This window comes from Triturus cristatus, chromosome 5_2, assembly GCF_964204655.1.
Source record: "Triturus cristatus chromosome 5_2, aTriCri1.1, whole genome shotgun sequence".
NCBI classification, from domain to species: domain Eukaryota; kingdom Metazoa; phylum Chordata; class Amphibia; order Caudata; family Salamandridae; genus Triturus; species Triturus cristatus.
Window position 1 is genome coordinate 143849445 of NC_140588.1, and position 17480 is coordinate 143866924.

The 17480-nt window shown below is 47.5% G+C and overlaps 1 protein-coding gene across 1 annotated transcript in view; it reads left to right on the forward strand.

Moving 5' to 3' along the window:
- The window catches only part of LOC146822729 (NFX1-type zinc finger-containing protein 1-like), an 892774-nt gene that overhangs the window by 702339 nt on the left and 172955 nt on the right, over positions 1-17480 (forward strand). The window contains exon 13 of the mRNA XM_085606285.1: positions 2518-2628. Within this exon, the coding sequence (XP_085462411.1) occupies positions 2518-2628 (111 nt within the window). The remainder of the gene's footprint in view (positions 1-2517; positions 2629-17480) is intronic.

Sequence of the window (17480 nt, forward strand, 5' to 3'; positions counted from 1 at the left end):
CCCCTACACCTACAGCACTAATGATAGCTATGCCCCTGACCAACAGGTGCAGAACGGGACAGGCAATTGTGGGGTACTGGGAAGATGTGTACCTAGCAAAATAACACACTTCCCGGTGGTGTGAAGGGAAAACAGTATCTTTATAACCCCCATACACTTGCCTTTTCAGTTGAAGTAAGGGTTCCAGTAGGTATCAGCTTGATGGAGCTGCCTCCTTGACATGGACACACCTTATCATATTTGATAGTACTATCTCTTGAAGATTTCATTTATTAATCATCTTTTTTCTTATTTATATCAGCAGTCAACTTTCTGCCTGTTCGTGTCACACACTGACACTAGCTAGATGGTCATTTCTGTCCTTTGCCTAATAGGCACTGCCTCTCTCTGTCTTGTCACTGCCTCAGTCCTTTTAAAATATATTTATTATGTTGACTGCACAACTTCTCCTCACAGGGTGTTCATTGCATTCATCCCCCTCTCTGCGATATGCATTTCAAATGTCATTTGCTTGCTTCTTGTGTGTCTTTCGTTTATTTAAAAATGACTATCACAGCGTTTTCTCCTGTCAAATCCTGTATTCCTTGCACACTATGCATTACTTATCCAGACTCTGCCTACTCCATACTGTTTATCTGTTTTGTTTCCTTTGACTCTTCATTTCTTTATTTCTCATTTGTATTTGTTTGCCACGTTCCATCACCATCCTCACCACTCATCATTTGACCACCTTTTCATTCTTAAACGTTTAAGGTTTCATACTATCTCTTCGTCCATCCAGTATATTCACCCTCTTACATTTCCCCCATGTCTAATTTTAAATCTGCCCCTGTGAACACAATCTGTTGTATCCTTAGCAGTAGAGATGCATATTCTGGTCAATTGCTAGTGAACTCAGTCAGTCCTGCCAAGTATCACGCATCAAGCGTGACGCTAACGCATTTCAGTGTGATGTTCCGCATCCAGTCACTGAAATGCATTGTCACGCATTTTGCCCACTGAGACTGGCTGCACTCTGCTGACAGCTCTGTAACTGGCTACCATAACACCAGGGTGCTAGCGAGCGCGCTGGGAACTCTGACACCTGTGTGCGCCGGCTGCTCTGCTGAGTGCTCGCGCCCCGTAGACTTGCCAGCAGGACTTCAGGAGACAGTAATTGACATGATCGTGCTGCTCTGGGAGTGCTTGCCCAATGCTTGTTACAATGTTGCAAAAACTGTCATCTGCCAGGGCAGGCTGCTGCCTCTGCCTGCATTAATTCCCGCCCGGCGCTGACCACATGACATACAGTCAGGAAGTGAGGGTCTCTGGGAAGCGGCGGGGGACTCGACCGACTGGAGAGTTGTGCTGCTCAGTGTCGATACGATGTCCCCGTCGGCCGTCCCAGAGACTGAAACTAGTTGCACTGGCTGTGGCAGCCAGCCTGAGCTGAGTGCGCTGTAAATTGTTTTACTCGGCAGGCGTTGGACACAGGCGCAGTCGGGATGGCACTGACTGACTGTCAGCATGGACGGTGAGGCTCAGAGTCTCACTGAGAGAAAATCGTGGCACAGCGTGGCATGAGAGGCCTGGGCTGCATCGGGCGCTGCATATGCAGGGAGAGCACACTGCTGCTGTGTGGCCGCCGATGGACAGACCCCCCCGTGCGGCTCAGCGGCTCTAGTCTGGGGTCACCACCGCGGCCGCGGACAGGCGTGGTCCGTCACTGACCCCCGCTCGGCTCTGAGACAGCCAGGACTGAGTGAGTGCCTGCCACAGTCAGTGGAGTGCCAGCTGCAGCAGTCACTGGAATCGACTCTGTCTGAGACTAGTAGCAAAAGTTGAAGTCTGTTCACGACAGTAAGTACTACTACATCGTAATTCTTTCTTCACTGTGAGGCAGCCTGTTGCCACTGAGACTGTGTGTTGTTACGGCGGCCTAACCTTTTGTGTCGTGTGTTGTCTCTTGTCACACACAGCTGCACGCACTGACGGACTTGACGTTCTAATACATAGCTGCCAAGGTTTCAGATAGCTATGTGCGACATTTCCATAATTTTTTATATTTATGTGTTTCCCTCATCTTCATTACTTGATTTTGCTCTCAAACAAGTGTCACTCATATATGTTGAAATGTCACTCATAATTACACAGAAATTATGAAAATGTCACACATAGCAATCTGAAGCCTCGGCAGCTATGCTCAGTGTGCCTTGGCCTTCTTGAATTAATATACGAAGAAGTGTGATAAGTCAGGGTTAACATTATCATGATAAGTAGGCTAAACCCACAGCTACCCATTTCTCTGCCTGCCCCCCTGCTGCCCCAATTTCACATCTTTTGTGATTCAGTGTTTCATTACAACAAATCCTTGGGCATGCATTTACTTGAGTTGTACAGTTACTTTTGCACAACCTTCTGAAGCTTTTTATTGTCTGCTTCACAAACTTGGTTTGCTTGTACTGCGTTCAGTGTCATAATAAAAACAGTAAGCGAGAATAGATTGCATAAGTGAAGTCATTGTATTCCCTTTTTCAGCTCCGACCCACTGCCAATGTTTACGACCTGGCAAAGAATTTTAATCTAGAGGTTTCCATGTTTGAGAGGCTGATTAAAATGAATGTTGAGTATGTTCGACTAGACTACCAGGTAAGATTTGTTGTTCTTTACATTAAGTAGAAGTTAAAGTTACATTCACAGGAGGGCGTTGCCTGACAAGATGGCGGACAAGTGAACCTATGAAGGGCGCGTGCATAATCTATAAACATGCCATGCAATAACCACACAAAACAGAGCACCATTGATATGATCCTGTAGCGAAAACGAAAAGCATGCTATGAGGTCCTGGAAGAGACCATTACATCCTGAAGCCGGGGTTGGATAGTGAGTGCGAGGTACCTTACCTTTCCACAAGATTCATTGGCTGTAAATAACCCTATGGTAAGCATGTAATATGCAGGAGATTGTCCTGAAAATGAGTAGAAAAAGGTGAAATTAGAAATATTCTTATGTTAAGTTTTGTGGAATAGGTTTTTATTTGAGACTACATCTTGTGGTAACTAACCTAGTCTTCCAAATACGAGTTGTGTGATTTTTATATTATTATACAGATCATTTCTTGACTGTAACAAAACAAAAACATCCTTCAGTCGAAATGTTGTTTTTGATATGACTGTAGTGCCCGGTTAAATTCTTAACAAGTTTAGCCCTATTGTTTTGGTGACAAAAAATGTATAGTGAAAATGTCAACTGCAAGAATATTGTGAACGTAAATATATATTGTTAAGTATACATTTCTATATTTAACTCCTCATATATGTACCTTGACCTGTGAGGCAAGAGGTTTGTTATGTGGTGTGATTGTGATCATGTAATAAAGGCATAATTCCGTATCAGGTCTAGTCAGGTTCGTTTGTAAAACCTTATCTCAGTCCTGGGTAGTTGTGTCACATAACAGACGGACTTTATCAAAGGAACATATGTAAAGCATTAGGAAGTACCAACACAGTTGAATAAGAAAACAACAAAACCTAGTAAAATTCTCACACCAATTTATAATAAAATAGGCAGGAGATATGAATTTTAAAAGAACCAATAAATCAATGCTTGTCACTAATGTAATAAATCTTTCTAATCTACTGTGTCTCGTGGTTCAGTGTGAGCCACAACACGAAACTTTAAAACGGCTATTAGAACACTCTTCTGGGGCCAAACTGCTATAGAGAGCAATTCACAGGGACCAGTCAGGTCCAGTTGAACAGTTACTTCTTGAGTTGAGAAGTCTCCACTCCAGTTTCCGGTCCTATGGGTGAAGCATAATAGAAGTCAATGGAGTGGCCTTGATGTAAAGGATGCAGGATGCTGAAAATGCTCAAGGATTGGTTTGTTGCTCATTAAAACTCAATAAAAAAAATGCTCAATGATGTTGAGGATGTTGAGCCAGTGTCGAGGGTCTTCCTGTGGCCACCACTTGGTCCTCTAGCATGGGGGGGGTGACGTTGGCCTCAGGGGACGATGTCCCATAAAGTCCAGGTGAGGTCCAGCACAAAACCAGTCTCCACTTGTCAATGGGTCTCCGGTTATAGCAAAGCCAGTGGTTCCATTTAACTTGCAGTAGCTTCCATGCTGGCCAAGCAAACTGCACTCTAGGGTCCAGCAGACTCGGGTGCAAATTTTGAGGGCCAGGACTCGGCCTTCCAGGCCGCACCTCGGCGTCCAACAGCAGTCATGCAATCCTACTTACTGAATTCGCCAAAGGCAGACTTCCCAGCTTTGGTGGCCCTGTAGCTGTAACAAGGAATCAGCTAAATTGAATGTTGAATGTCTGGTGCTCTTGGGCAACTTTTCCTAGAGTGGGGCAACAGAGGCACAGTCCTCTCTTATCTAGCCCAAGGTGCAGCAGATGCCGTCAAGTTGTTGGTGCAGCCTCTCTTTGCTAGGTCCTAGGAGCATTAGGGCACCCCTTCTTCGGCCCTTCTTCCAAGACCAGCGTGAAATGAGGTCTGGGTGCCACTTTTATGCCCATGACGAGCCAGGGAGTTGTGGCAACTAACTAGTCAATCAGGCTACTAGGTCCCTCCCGCCTGAGGATGACTTCCTGTTAAGTGTGGCATCTAGCTATCCCAGGGTACACTAGTCTACCCACTCTCAACATTCCAAAACCCTTCTCTCGGTGTGTGGAGCCATAGGTGTGGCTACCTGGGGTCTACACTCCCTTTGCTAAACTAGTTTAGCAATGGCTTTTCCCTCTCTGCACGAGATGCCAGCCTCTCTGTTAAAACAATAGAGCAGCCCAGAATGTGACTACAATTTGCCCTTCGAAGACATCTTACCCCTTGAAGTTTGCCTTTTTGGGCTTACACCCACTCCAGCCATCCTGCCAGGAGGAGGTAACACCTCTCCCCTTAGCAGGTCCTTTGTTTCCCTTCCCAAGAGTCGTTCACACCTTCTTCCAGGAGGGCAGCAGACTGTCCCGAGGACAACCTTATTTGTAACCGAAAAAAGCTACAGGAACATTTTGGGCAACAAAGTGGCAGCTTTCTAAAGTTGCACTTGTAAACTATTTACATTAAAATTGACTTGAGCAGTAGGTCGGGCTTAATGCAACAACTTGTTTTACACCAAATAGTAGCACTGCTGAGTTGCCTGTGTGTATCTCCATACTCTCCAAAGGGGCTACTAGCTTTTCCACAGTTAAAACAGCAAAGCAAGGTTTTTACTGTCAGGACATGTGGAGTTGATAACACACATGCCCTTCTCTTTAACATAATGCACTCTGCCTTTAGAGCTCAGTAGGCCTTCCTTAGGGGTGACTTACAAATATTAAAAATTAAGGTTTGAGATTTGCAATTGATTTAAATGACAAAGTTGAGTAAGCAGCTTAAAAACTGCTCTACCAGTCTGCTGTTGCAGACTGGAAGACATGCTTTACTTTCCCACACTTGTGGTGGCACAATCATGCCTGCAGTCACAAGGGACACTCAACTTACAGGCCCTTGGTACCCTTGGTGCCATATTCTAGGGATTTATAAGTAAGTTAGCCTATGCCAATTTATGGTAAACCAATCAAACATATACTTTTAAGGGTTAAAGCGCATGCACTGGATCCTGGTCAGCTGTTCCCAGTGCACTAGAGTCATTCCATTACCTAATAGTCAAAAAGTGGGGCGATCCTTCAAAAAGCCATTGTCTCACAATATGTATATTGCCAATGTAAATTGATGTGGAGTAAAGAATAGTATATACAGTATAGCATAGCCTTCATGATATTTTGGTAATCAGTATTTGATCTACAATATTTTTCAAGCACAATAGTTTGCAGTCAATATTCTAAAAAAACATATGAGGTAAGTGGGTGCAAGATGAATATGTCAATGGGCCGCACCTTTTTCTTTTGTGGCTGTAAGGTGTATAAGTACAGTTGATTCAATCGAAGGAAAGCAAGACTGAAACTTCCAGCAGGATTCTGTTTGATAAACAAAATTCATAAATGGTATTCTAGTGACATGGAGCTCAACAGGTCCTGTAAAGATTCTCAGCCTGGCATCTAAAAAGGAGCTAAAGTAATGGTTTGCCCCCCTTTTAACAAATACAACCTTTTGTTCCCATGTTTATAATGGACGGAGCTGACCATTAATGTAATTGTATTATAGGACTGCTCTCATGCCTCGAGGGAAGGAAAGACCATAACTCCAGACACTAAAATGATATAAAATCCTTTGTACCTTCCTATATGAAGCAGAGATGGCTGGTGTTTCGTTGTATTTGTGAAACATATTAGAAAAATTAACACTAGCAAGGTCAATATGTAAAGCTCTTTCACTGTTAATAAAGTGCTCCATAAATCTCTGGATAGATGATGTTTGACTTACAGCCTCTTCTTTGAGACTCACACAGTACTGTTGTGTTAAGAAAAAACAGTCTGTAGACGTTGTACTGAACTGGAGGCCTCAGTAAATAAAAGACAAGTTACTTACCTGTGTCTACAGTTCTCTAGGGTTCTTGCCTGCTATAGATTCACATGCTTGAATCATTCCTCATCTACGAGCTGGACGTTCCTCAGAAACTTAAAAAATTGTGGCGAAGCCAGCAAGATGGCCGAGCAGCAGCACTAGCGGCGAGCTCTGGTCCGTAAAAACGGACCTTCAGCATTCCTGATGCCTAAAAGCGTGACCGTATAGTGGGGTGCAAACAGGCGTATCGAGATAGAGCTCCCCAGTGACTTCCCTGAGCCACCCTGCCCGCCGCCAACAAGAAGGCATGTACAGCCGTGATCGCCTGCATTGAGCGAGGTAGATGCGGTTGACCCAGCACTCGGGTGCATAAGTAGCAGCAGTCTGGAACAAGGGGGTCTCCTTAAGAAAAGTGAGGGGTACCATTTAGCTGTGGCTGCCCGTCCAAGGCCCAGAAAAAGAGAGCGTCTCCAGGGCAGACCTGAGGTACGCAAAGGGGCGCAGTACTGTATCGAACCGTGTAACTTGTGAGCTGGGGACGACCTGCATAAAAAGAGACTGACGTACCTATATGCGGCGAAGTCCTACAGGAACGGCCTGAGAACCCAATGAAGGCCCCTGGCAAACACCCATCTCGACCGCACTCGAGCCTGCAGGTGGCTCGACAGTGACACATTGCCTGAGGCACTCTTCCTCCTGTCACAGGAGAAAGAGGCGATGGGGAGCTGCAGGGCCCAGCATCCAGGTGCAAAAGATGAGGCAATCTTCCGTGATGGCCCTCCCGGTGTCTTCACTACGTGGCAGGCGAATGACCAGTTCACTTACAGCTCATCCACCCTGCCTCTGCTTGTGGTTCCAAGGACTAGCAAGGAAGTGATCCATAAAATGGAAGGTGCCCACTTGCTGTGCTGTGCAGGAGATACATTAATCCATCATGAGGCAACAGCTGAGCTAGACGACCTCAGTGGGCTCTTGTGGAATGAACGGATTAGTAAGGGGCTTATGACTGACCTAACTCAGCCCTGCACTGGGAGTACATAGGGGCTGCTGGTGTTGTCATCTACACACCACACATGTCTGCAAACTACCTGGCATGCCCCTGCACGCCACTAAACCCGGCGACCTTGAGGGAGATAGTGAATGAGGGGTGGATGAGTCACCCCTCCTCCCCCCGACGCAAAGTGTAAGTGTTAGGTGTTTTGCATCAGCCCGAGGGACACGGTACTGATTGGACTGCACTCTCCTCAACCATAAACTACTCAGTTGCCAGTCGATGCTCCTTATGAACCCCTCCTGAGGATTAGTTGAAGTTCCGCCTCTAAATTGAAGATACTCACTGGGGGCCTGCTGAATGGTTTGAGAGCACAACGATTGAGGAGCTACTTCTGGCCACCTCTGGGGGACTGACCAACTGTGCCGTAAGAGACCTGACAGGACACCGAACCTCACAACCGTGTTGAGAGTCACCACAGTCCCAGCGGTTCGATCGAGTGTACCTGGGCTGTAGAGAAAAATAGCCCCTACGTTGTTCACGACTGACTCAACCCCCCAATACAACATAGGCAAAGACAGACCTATCAGGGGCACCAAACAAACAAAAATAGGCCAATTCACTGCCCTGGGTGCGGGTGGAGGCCCGCAGACGGAAAACGGCGAAAGACCACTGGGCACAGACGAGCCATCATGGGCCCAGATCCTAAGGGATACTGAGGCTTCCGGCTTGGCAGTACAAACAAAGATAGAGGCCATGGCAATTGACGGCAATCTGCTCAGAACTGATCTACGCTAGGTAGCTGAAAGGTCAGTGGAAACGGAAAACCAGGGCATTTAAGATGCAGGAGGAGGTTTCTACTCTGAAGGCTACTGTGGCCGCACCCGAAGCTCTCTTAAGTAGACTGGAGGCAAGGATAGAAGATGCTTAAGGACATTCTCATAGACGTAATCTAAGATTTTTAGGGTTTTCTGAGGATGTGGAGGACAATAATCCAAAAATCTTCCTGGAGGAGTGGATGAAGTCAGCACTCCCAAATGCAAACCTGTTGAGATTCTTTGCAGTGTAGAGGGTGCACAGAACACTGGCCATGCCGCCAAAGCCTGGGGCTCTACCCAGAACTGTAAAAGCAAAGTTTCTTTATTATAGGGACTGCGATGCAGACCTACAGGGAGCCTGCAAACAAGGAGACCCAATATTCAAAAAGCCACAGCATACGCATCTTCCCAGACTACACTAGGGCTGTTCAACTACAGAGACAATCCTTAGCAGTGTCAAGCAAAAATTGAAAGCGGTGGATTTGACATATATATTGCTCAACTCCTCTCTTTATGACACCTGAAGAGATATGGGACTGGTTGGAGATCTAATTAGGTTATTGGATCCCGGCAACGTCCTCGAGACGGATCTAAGATGGTGTCCGCCATGGGGGAGGCCCATCGCTTGCATCCAGGAAGTGAAGTAGATGTAGACGTCATTCGAGATCCAATGTGAAAGTGGTAATAAAGATTGAGTCTGGAGACACAGTGACAGGAGCGAGAACAGGCTAGGGCACTGGTTAAGGCTGTCACTTCTGCTGCGTCCTCCTGCACTGAATAGGATTTGATTGACAACCACAGGTGATAAAGTGGAGAAACTATCGTGACAAAGGGGGAGTGGACACGTAGCACACTCCTGATGGGAATGTAAAGACTTACTGCGGTAGGTGATCGATTGATCAGGTACTTTGTACACCCATGGGTGTTCGATGCCCAACCTGGGAGCTGGGGCTTAGGGGCTGATTACGATGGTGGTGAGACCGCCACTGACAGCCCGTCAGTGGCGGTCTCACCGCCATCGTAGACCGGTTTACCGCCTGCCATATTACAATGGTGGGCGGTGTGATGAGGGTCGGAAACACCGACTGCCACACATCTGACGGGCTCCTTGAGCCCGCTGGTGCGGTGTAGGGCCTCGCATTCACTACAATGGTGGTGATGCCTACCAGGCACCGCCGTAGGGATTATGATGTCCTTTTCCGCCCGCCTTTCTTCCTGGCCCCCCTTTCTTCCTGGCCCTAAGCTGTTGGCACTGGGGGGGCACCATATCCCTTTACCATGCGGGGCCTGACAAGTAGTGCAGGGATATGTAAAGTGTCCCTATTTTGCATTGCAATGCAAAATATAGGCATTGTGACCGCCGTGGTGGTGGCCATATCATAATGCCTGTCGGGCGGTCCTGTCTACAATAGGGGGGCGGGCGGACGTAAGTCCACCCACCATCGTAATCAGCCCCTAAGTCTCTGCTCATTGGAGCACCTGGAGTCATTAAGTTAGTGCTGTATTTATTTTGCATGGGCATTGTTGGACCCGGGGGCAGCATCAGTAATGGGACCTGGACAAATGCTTGCTTGGTTAGCCCCACCCCATTCCTTGTTTCCTTCTGCTTTTCCCTCTTGCCTTCCTCTTCCTCTTTGTCGTGGTGTTTGGTTAAACGACGTAGAGTGTGAGAGTCACCGGGTACATGGGTGTGGAACGGTGAACAGGCTGCTCAGAGTTTACGCCTTGCTGCTTTTTGCCCCTTAGCTGTAACTCCAGTTAAATATCCAACAGTAGGATGTCACACACACTGGAGTTCTATTGGGATTGTTAATTTGGTGAGTGCGGTAAAATGATTGCGAACACACAAGTTGAGGTTAGAGGTGTTTACCCGGGGAGGGAAGTGTTCACAGGTTAGCGTTTTTGTTAGTGCAGCGTTGATTGTGTATTTGTTCCTGTTGGGGGCAGGGGAGGACCAGGTATAGGGATTGTAGGAACTGTGACTTTACATGATGAATGACTATCTACATCAGCTCACATGGAATGTGAGGGTTAAACTCCTTTGTGAAACGGTATAGAACCCACACCTACCTTAGATGGAGGCAGTGCATATTGTGCTTCAAAAAATGGAGGGAACATTTTATTCATCGGCATACTCCTCCTATGCCAGGGGGGTGTCTATATGGGTGGCTCCAGGTTTCCTGTTCCAACTGCGTGGTCAGGTTGCCACTGTGGCAGCTTGATATGTGCTTTTACATGGTATGTTAGAGAGACGGGAAATTTGTAAGCTTAATATACATGCACCCAATGCTGATGATGGGGAGTACTTCGGACCCTGGAATGTGAAATGCTGCCCTACGTTGGACTCCCCATCATTTGGGCGGGTGAATTTAGTTGTGTCCTAAATGGTCAACTGGACAGGCAACCGCCTCGGATGGGCACAAAGCCCGGTGTGTAGCACAGGCATTGGAGAGCGCTGTTATGCAGGTTCTGAGATGGGCGCCCTATGCCAAACTCCTCCTGATTTTTTGGCTGCGCCCATCCGGGCACATGCGGTACTCCATGGATGTCTCAAAATGTCTGGCAGGGGGCTGTCAGAGGGTAAGAGATCTATTCCTAAATGGTGATTTGATGTCCCTGGAGGAATTTGGAACTCATTTTGGAATAGACCGTGGACAGTTCTTGCACTATGAAAGTATATCATGCATGGCCCGAGAGAGCTGGACATTATTCCCAGAAGAGCCGGAAGAATCCCATGTATTACTGCCGATTTTGGATCCCCGTTCCTCAAAAAGCATCATGTCTCTACTAAATGCAGCCCCAAAAAGTGACAAACTAATATTGAACCAAAACGCACCTCCTGGGATGGGGATCTGGAGGCCCCACGCACAGATGGAGAATGCAAGATGTAGCCAGGTATTCTCCACTATAACCCATCACTAAACAGTGCAGCATTCAATTGCCAGCTTGCTGGCCACTGACCGGCATAAACTCTAAGAAACACAACAGCATTAACGCCAGTGAACGAGAGACCCAAAACTGAAAGGGCATACAAATTCTGAAAGGGTGGGGATTTGCTATTCAAATGCATCTAACATAACATCATATTCACATGCAATATTTCCAGATTTTTAGAAATACAAGCTGTGTTCATGACAGATGGATTTTTATATTCCGGTCTTGAGCATTTTCCGTGAGCTAGTGTTTTGGTCTCTTTGTTTAACTGAAATGGACCACGACTACAACTCCCAGAATACAACAGGTTTCTAAATGAAGGCTCAAGACTGATGCCATCTTGCAACCCTCGATGTTCACGAGTCTTTTACTAACGTTTATTTTGTATTAACAATAGAACGTGAGATATCTTATTGCCACCCCCTTGAGATCTGTGTGTGACTTCATGTCAAAGGCTTGAGTCTCTGTTCATGCTTTGGACCTCCCAAGGCTGACGAAATTAGAAGCGCTGTGAAGTGGTCCTTGGCTTGAATAGGCACTTTACTAGTAGCTCAGATAGCTGCAAAACTACATTTATACATTTCTACGTCAAACATTAAGCAAGCATTAAGCATTACATCCCTTCCCTCGATTGTTCTTCAAGCCTATGCTAAAGCTGTATTGTATACTTGAATGTAGTGTGAGTACTTGTAAGTCAGTAGAGAATGCAGGGAGGAAGTAAACAGAGAGATAACAAGAGAAACTGCAAGACAGAGAGAGAGCAAGAGGGACACAGCAAGGAGGTAGCACAAGAGTGGTGCACAGTGGACAAGAAGAGCACTAGAAAAGAGAATGGGGAGGTGGGCTGGAGCTGAGAAAAAGAAGAACTAAACCCGAGTGTACGGAGAGAGGCCAAAAGGGGCCAGATAGGGCAGGAACTTAAGGGACGCCGAAGCAAGGGACTACAGGAGAAAAACCGACAGGAGAGCAGAAACTGGAAGAGAGTGAACCACCCAAAGAAAGATAGAGAATGGGTCAGAAGAGCAGCTCATGGCGGAGGCACCGAAACAGATATAAATAAGGCCTGCAGCTGCGTGGTGATGGCAGAGAGGCTGGCGGGCAGGTATGTGCCAGACCTGGAACATCTCAGCACGCTGGGGATACGACCATAGCCACTGCATCTTGAGCCAGCATCGGGGCAAGCAGGAACTGCTGGAGCCGGCACTAGCTTTGTGGTGACAAACATAGTGCCAACTGGTCTACCGATGGCATCCAAGCTCGTAACTAATAGGGCCACTAGACCCGTACGCAGTCGCAGCTCGCAGTCACAATACTCATGCTGGGGGGACGGGACTGGGAGGAGAGGTCGCGCGGGGGGGGGTTGGGGGATAAAGAGAGGTTGCACCGGGGTCGGGGGGATAAAGAGAGAGGTCGTGCGGGGGTGGGGACCGGGGGACTTGCGTTTAAAAACATAAAAAGAAAGAAAACGTACCTGACCGGGTCTGCGTTGGCGCCTTCTGAACGGGAACAGTCACGTCACACCCCTCTCAGCCAATACAGTGCCACTGCTCCAGGATTGGCTTAGCAGGGGCAGGACTACTCGACGCCCGCTTTCCCATTAGGAGATCGAGGGTTGCCGTGTTGATCAACCCTCTCCTAATGCGCAGCCGCCAGCCACAGCTAACACTAGTGCGCCTGACTGGGCACGGCGGAAAAATTCTCCAACCTAACCCAGGCATGCGCACTTGTGCTGCTGCCTGCTGTGCGCTCGGCGCCACCCCTTGGCCTAACAGTGACAATGCATGTCATTCAGCATGACTCCGGCGTCATGCTGACTGACATACATTGTCAATTTACTTCAGCCGCCGAGGGAGCTGTGGGGGCGTGGGCGGCTGGTGGGGCAACGCCCCAGCGCCCCTAATGGATGCACCGCCACTGCAATAGACCCCTTGGGACCCGTTCCAAACCTCATATCAATGCCTCTACAGACTTGGACACCGGCTCCCAGGGCCATGACAGTTCTTTCTATGCCAGCCAATGCTGACCCTGCCAGGGTGGGCCTAGACCCTATCCTGAGGCACGTCTCCAACCCTGAACTATAATCGGGCTGCATCAAGCCTTGTTGTGCTATGAGATCATAAAAGCTCAACTGGTCATTATACACCCAGACTCTGTTCCGTGACCCTTGCCTTTATACTGATACTATGAGAGGCCGGAGGCATTATTTGGATCTGATCTGGACACAGTTCAAGACATTCTATAGGTGCTGCATGATGATGAAGAAGAGGTTGACAACTTGCTTAATCCTCATTATACTGATGAAGGGCTATAACTGTATTACAAAATGCCATTGGGCTCGACACATCCCCAGAAGCAGAGTTGAACTCACCTCCTGGGCAACCTAGGAATAGAGTGCTTCTTTCACCATAGTAGTGCAACGGTAGCAGAAGTACTAGAATTACATTTGTCCACTAAGGAAATTAAAGAAAATGTTTTAACTGAAATGCTTTAACCTAGTCTGGTCTCAACTAAGACACGATTGCCTTTCAGTGCGGCTGTCACAGACATTCTTATGGCCACTTGATCTAAGCTGGTTATTCAAACTGCTGTTAGGCGGCATAGGACATGGTGATTTTGATTTTCCTACAAAATGGCCTATAACTGAAAGGTTGGTAGTATGCATTGGGCATGTCACTGGACTTGCAAGACATGTATTTTCATATACCCATCCAGCAGTCCCACAAGTAATATCTGCAGGTCATTGTGGGGTCGGAACACTTCCAGTTTGCTGAGCTCCCCTTTGGCCTTACTTCAGCCACTTGAGTGTTCACAAAAGTGATGGCGGTGGTCGTGACCCATTTTCAGAGGTCGGGAATACATGCCGACGGCTCAAAGAGGTCTTGCTGAAGTCGGTTGTAGAGCACATTGAAACTACAGCTCATCTTATGATATCTTAGGGGTTTATCAGTAATGAGCTGCTGTCCCATCTGAAGCCCCTCTCAGAGTATTCCCTTAGTTGGGGCTATACTGGACTATCCAGTGACATTCATATACCTTTGCACCGCTGCAGCAAGTCTGTGACCTTCAGGGTATGATCCTGATGTTTCATTTTCAGACCTCTGTCTTAGTGGGGATGGTTCTGAGGTTTCTTGGCCTACTAGCCTTGTGCATCCTCCTGGTCCTTAACACCGGATGGCATATGCGTCTCCTGCAGTCGAAACTCACGTGTAAGTGGACATAGCATCAGTGTCGCCTCTCTGACTCCATTTAGCTTACATGGAAGACTGTTCAGGATCTTCTGTAGTAGCAGAAGAGGACAGCCTAACCTATGGCAGTTCACTCTCCTTTCCCAACCCAGACTTTACAGTTGTGACAGATGTGTCACTGTTGGGTTTTGGGGCCATCTGGATAGGGGAGCATCAGAGGCCTCTGGTCTCTAATGGATCTTCTGGAAATTTGGGTAATCCATCGCACTCTGGAAGTCTGACTGCCACCCATCAAAGGGAGGCCAGTGCAGGTCCTCGTAGACAGCACAACTGCCTTGTGATAGTGCAACAAGCAGAGCTGAATGGGGTCTTGGATGCTGTGTTAGGAGGCTTTTCTAATTCAGAGGTGGCTGGGCCAGCAGAATGTCTATCTGGTAGCCAACAACCAGCAGGGGCCCCTGAACGCCAGAGCAGACAAGCTAAGTAGATGCCTCCATCTGGACGCCGAGGAACATCTTCGATCAGTAGGGTATGACCTGGCTAGATCTGTTCACCATCATGGAGAACATTTGTCCACTAAGGAAATTAAAGAAAATGTTTTAACTGAAATGCTTTAACCTAGTCTGGTCTCAACTAAGACACGATTGCCTTTCAGTGCGGCTGTCACAGACATTCTTATGGCCACTTGATCTAAGCTGGTTATTCAAACTGCTGTTAGGCGGCATAGGACATGGTGATTTTGATTTTCCTACAAAATGGCCTATAACTGAAAGGTTGGTAGTATGCATTGGGCATGTCACTGGACTTGCAAGACATGTATTTTCATATACCCATCCAGCAGTCCCACAAGTAATATCTGCAGGTCATTGTGGGGTCGGAACACTTCCAGTTTGCTGAGCTCTCCTTTGGCCTTACTTCAGCCACTTGAGTGTTCACAAAAGTGATGGCGGTGGTCGTGACCCATTTTCAGAGGTCGGGAATACATGCCGACGGCTCAAAGAGCTCTTGCTGAAGTCAGTTGTAGAGCACATTGAAACTACAGCTCATCTTATGATATCTTAGGGGTTTATCAGTAATGAGCTGCTGTCCCATCTGTAGCCCCTCTCAGAGTATTCCCTTAGTTGGGGCTATACTGGACTATCCAGTGACATTCATATACCTTTGCACCGCTGCAGCAAGTCTGTGACCTTCAGGGTATGATCCTGATGTTTCATTTTCAGACCTCTGTCTTAGTGGGGATGGTTCTGAGGTTTCTTGGCCTACTAGCCTTGTGCATCCTCCTGGTCCTTAACACCGGATGGCATATGCGTCTCCTGCAGTCGAAACTCATGTGTAAGTGGACATAGCATCAGTGTCGCCTCTCTGACTCCATTTAGCTTACATGGAAGAGTGTTCAGGATCTTCTGTAGTAGCAGAAGAGGACAGCCTAACCTATGGCAGTTCACTCTCCTTTCCCAACCCAGACTTTACAGTTGTGACAGATGTGTCACTGTTGGGTTTTGGGGCCATCTGGATAGGGGAGTATCAGAGGCCTCTGGTCTCTAATGGATCTTCTGGAAATTTGGGCAATCCATCGCACTCTGGAAGTCTGACTGCCACCCATCAAAGGGAGGCCAGTGCAGGTCCTCTTAGACAGCACAACTGCCTTGTGATACTGCAACAAGCAGAGCTGAATGGGGTCTTGGATGCTGTGTTAGGAGGCTATTCTAATTCAGAGGTGGCTGGGCCAGCAGAATATCTTTCTGGTAGCCAACAACCAGCAGGGGCCCCTGAACGCCAGAGCAGACAAGCTAAGTAGATGCCTCCATCTGGACGCCGAGGAACATCTTCGATCAGTAGGGTATGACCTGGCTAGATCTGTTCACCATCATGGAGAACATTTGTCCACTAAGGAAATTAAAGAAAATGTTTTAACTGAAATGCTTTAACCTAGTCTGGTCTCAACTAAGACACGATTGCCTTTCAGTGCGGCTGTCACAGACATTCTTATGGCCACTTGATCTAAGCTGGTTATTCAAACTGCTGTTAGGCGGCATAGGACATGGTGATTTTGATTTTCCTACAAAATGGCCTATAACTGAAAGGTTGGTAGTATGCATTGGGCATGTCACTGGACTTGCAAGACATGTATTTTCATATACCCATCCAGCAGTCCCACAAGTAATATCTGCAGGTTATTGTGGGGTCGGAACACTTCCAGTTTGCTGAGCTCCCCTTTGGCCTTACTTCAGCCACTTGAGTGTTCACAAAAGTGATGGCGGTGGTCGTGACCCATTTTCAGAGGTCGGGAATACATGCCGACGGCTCAAAGAGGTCTTGCTGAAGTCAGTTGTAGAGCACATTGAAACTACAGCTCATCTTATGATATCTTGGGGGTTTATCAGTAATGAGCTGCTGTCCCATCTGAAGCCCCTCTCAGAGTATTCCCTTAGTTGGGGCTATACTGGACTATCCAGTGACATTCATATGCCTTTGCACCGCTGCAGCAAGTCTGTGACCTTCAGGGTATGATCCTAATGTTTCATTTTCAGACCTCTGTCTTAGTGGGGATGGTTCTGAGGTTTCTTGGCCTATTAGCCTTGTGCATCCTCCTGGTCCTTAACACCGGATGGCATATGCGTCTCCTGCAGTCGAAACTCACGTGTAAGTGGACATAGCATCAGTGTTGCCTCTCTGACTCCATTTAGCTTACATGGAAGAGTGTTCAGGATCTTTTGTAGTAGCAGAAGAGGACAGCCTAACCTATGGCAGTTCACTCTCCTTTCCCAACCCAGACTTTACAGTTGTGACAGATGTGTCACTGTTGGGTTTTGGGGCCATCTGGATAGGGGAGCATCAGAGGCCTCTGGTCTCTAATGGATCTTCTGGAAATTTGGGCAATCCATCGCACTCTGGAAGTCTGACAGCCACCCATCAAAGGGAGGCCAGTGCAGGTCCTCGTAGACAGCACAACTGCCTTGTGATACTGCAACAAGCAGAGCTGAATGGGGTCTTGGATGCTGTGTTAGGAGGCTTTTCTAATTCAGAGGTGGCTGGGCCAGCAGAATGTCTTTCTGGTGGCCAACAACCAGCAGGGGCCCCTGAACGCCAGAGCAGACAAGCTAAGTAGATGCCTCCATCT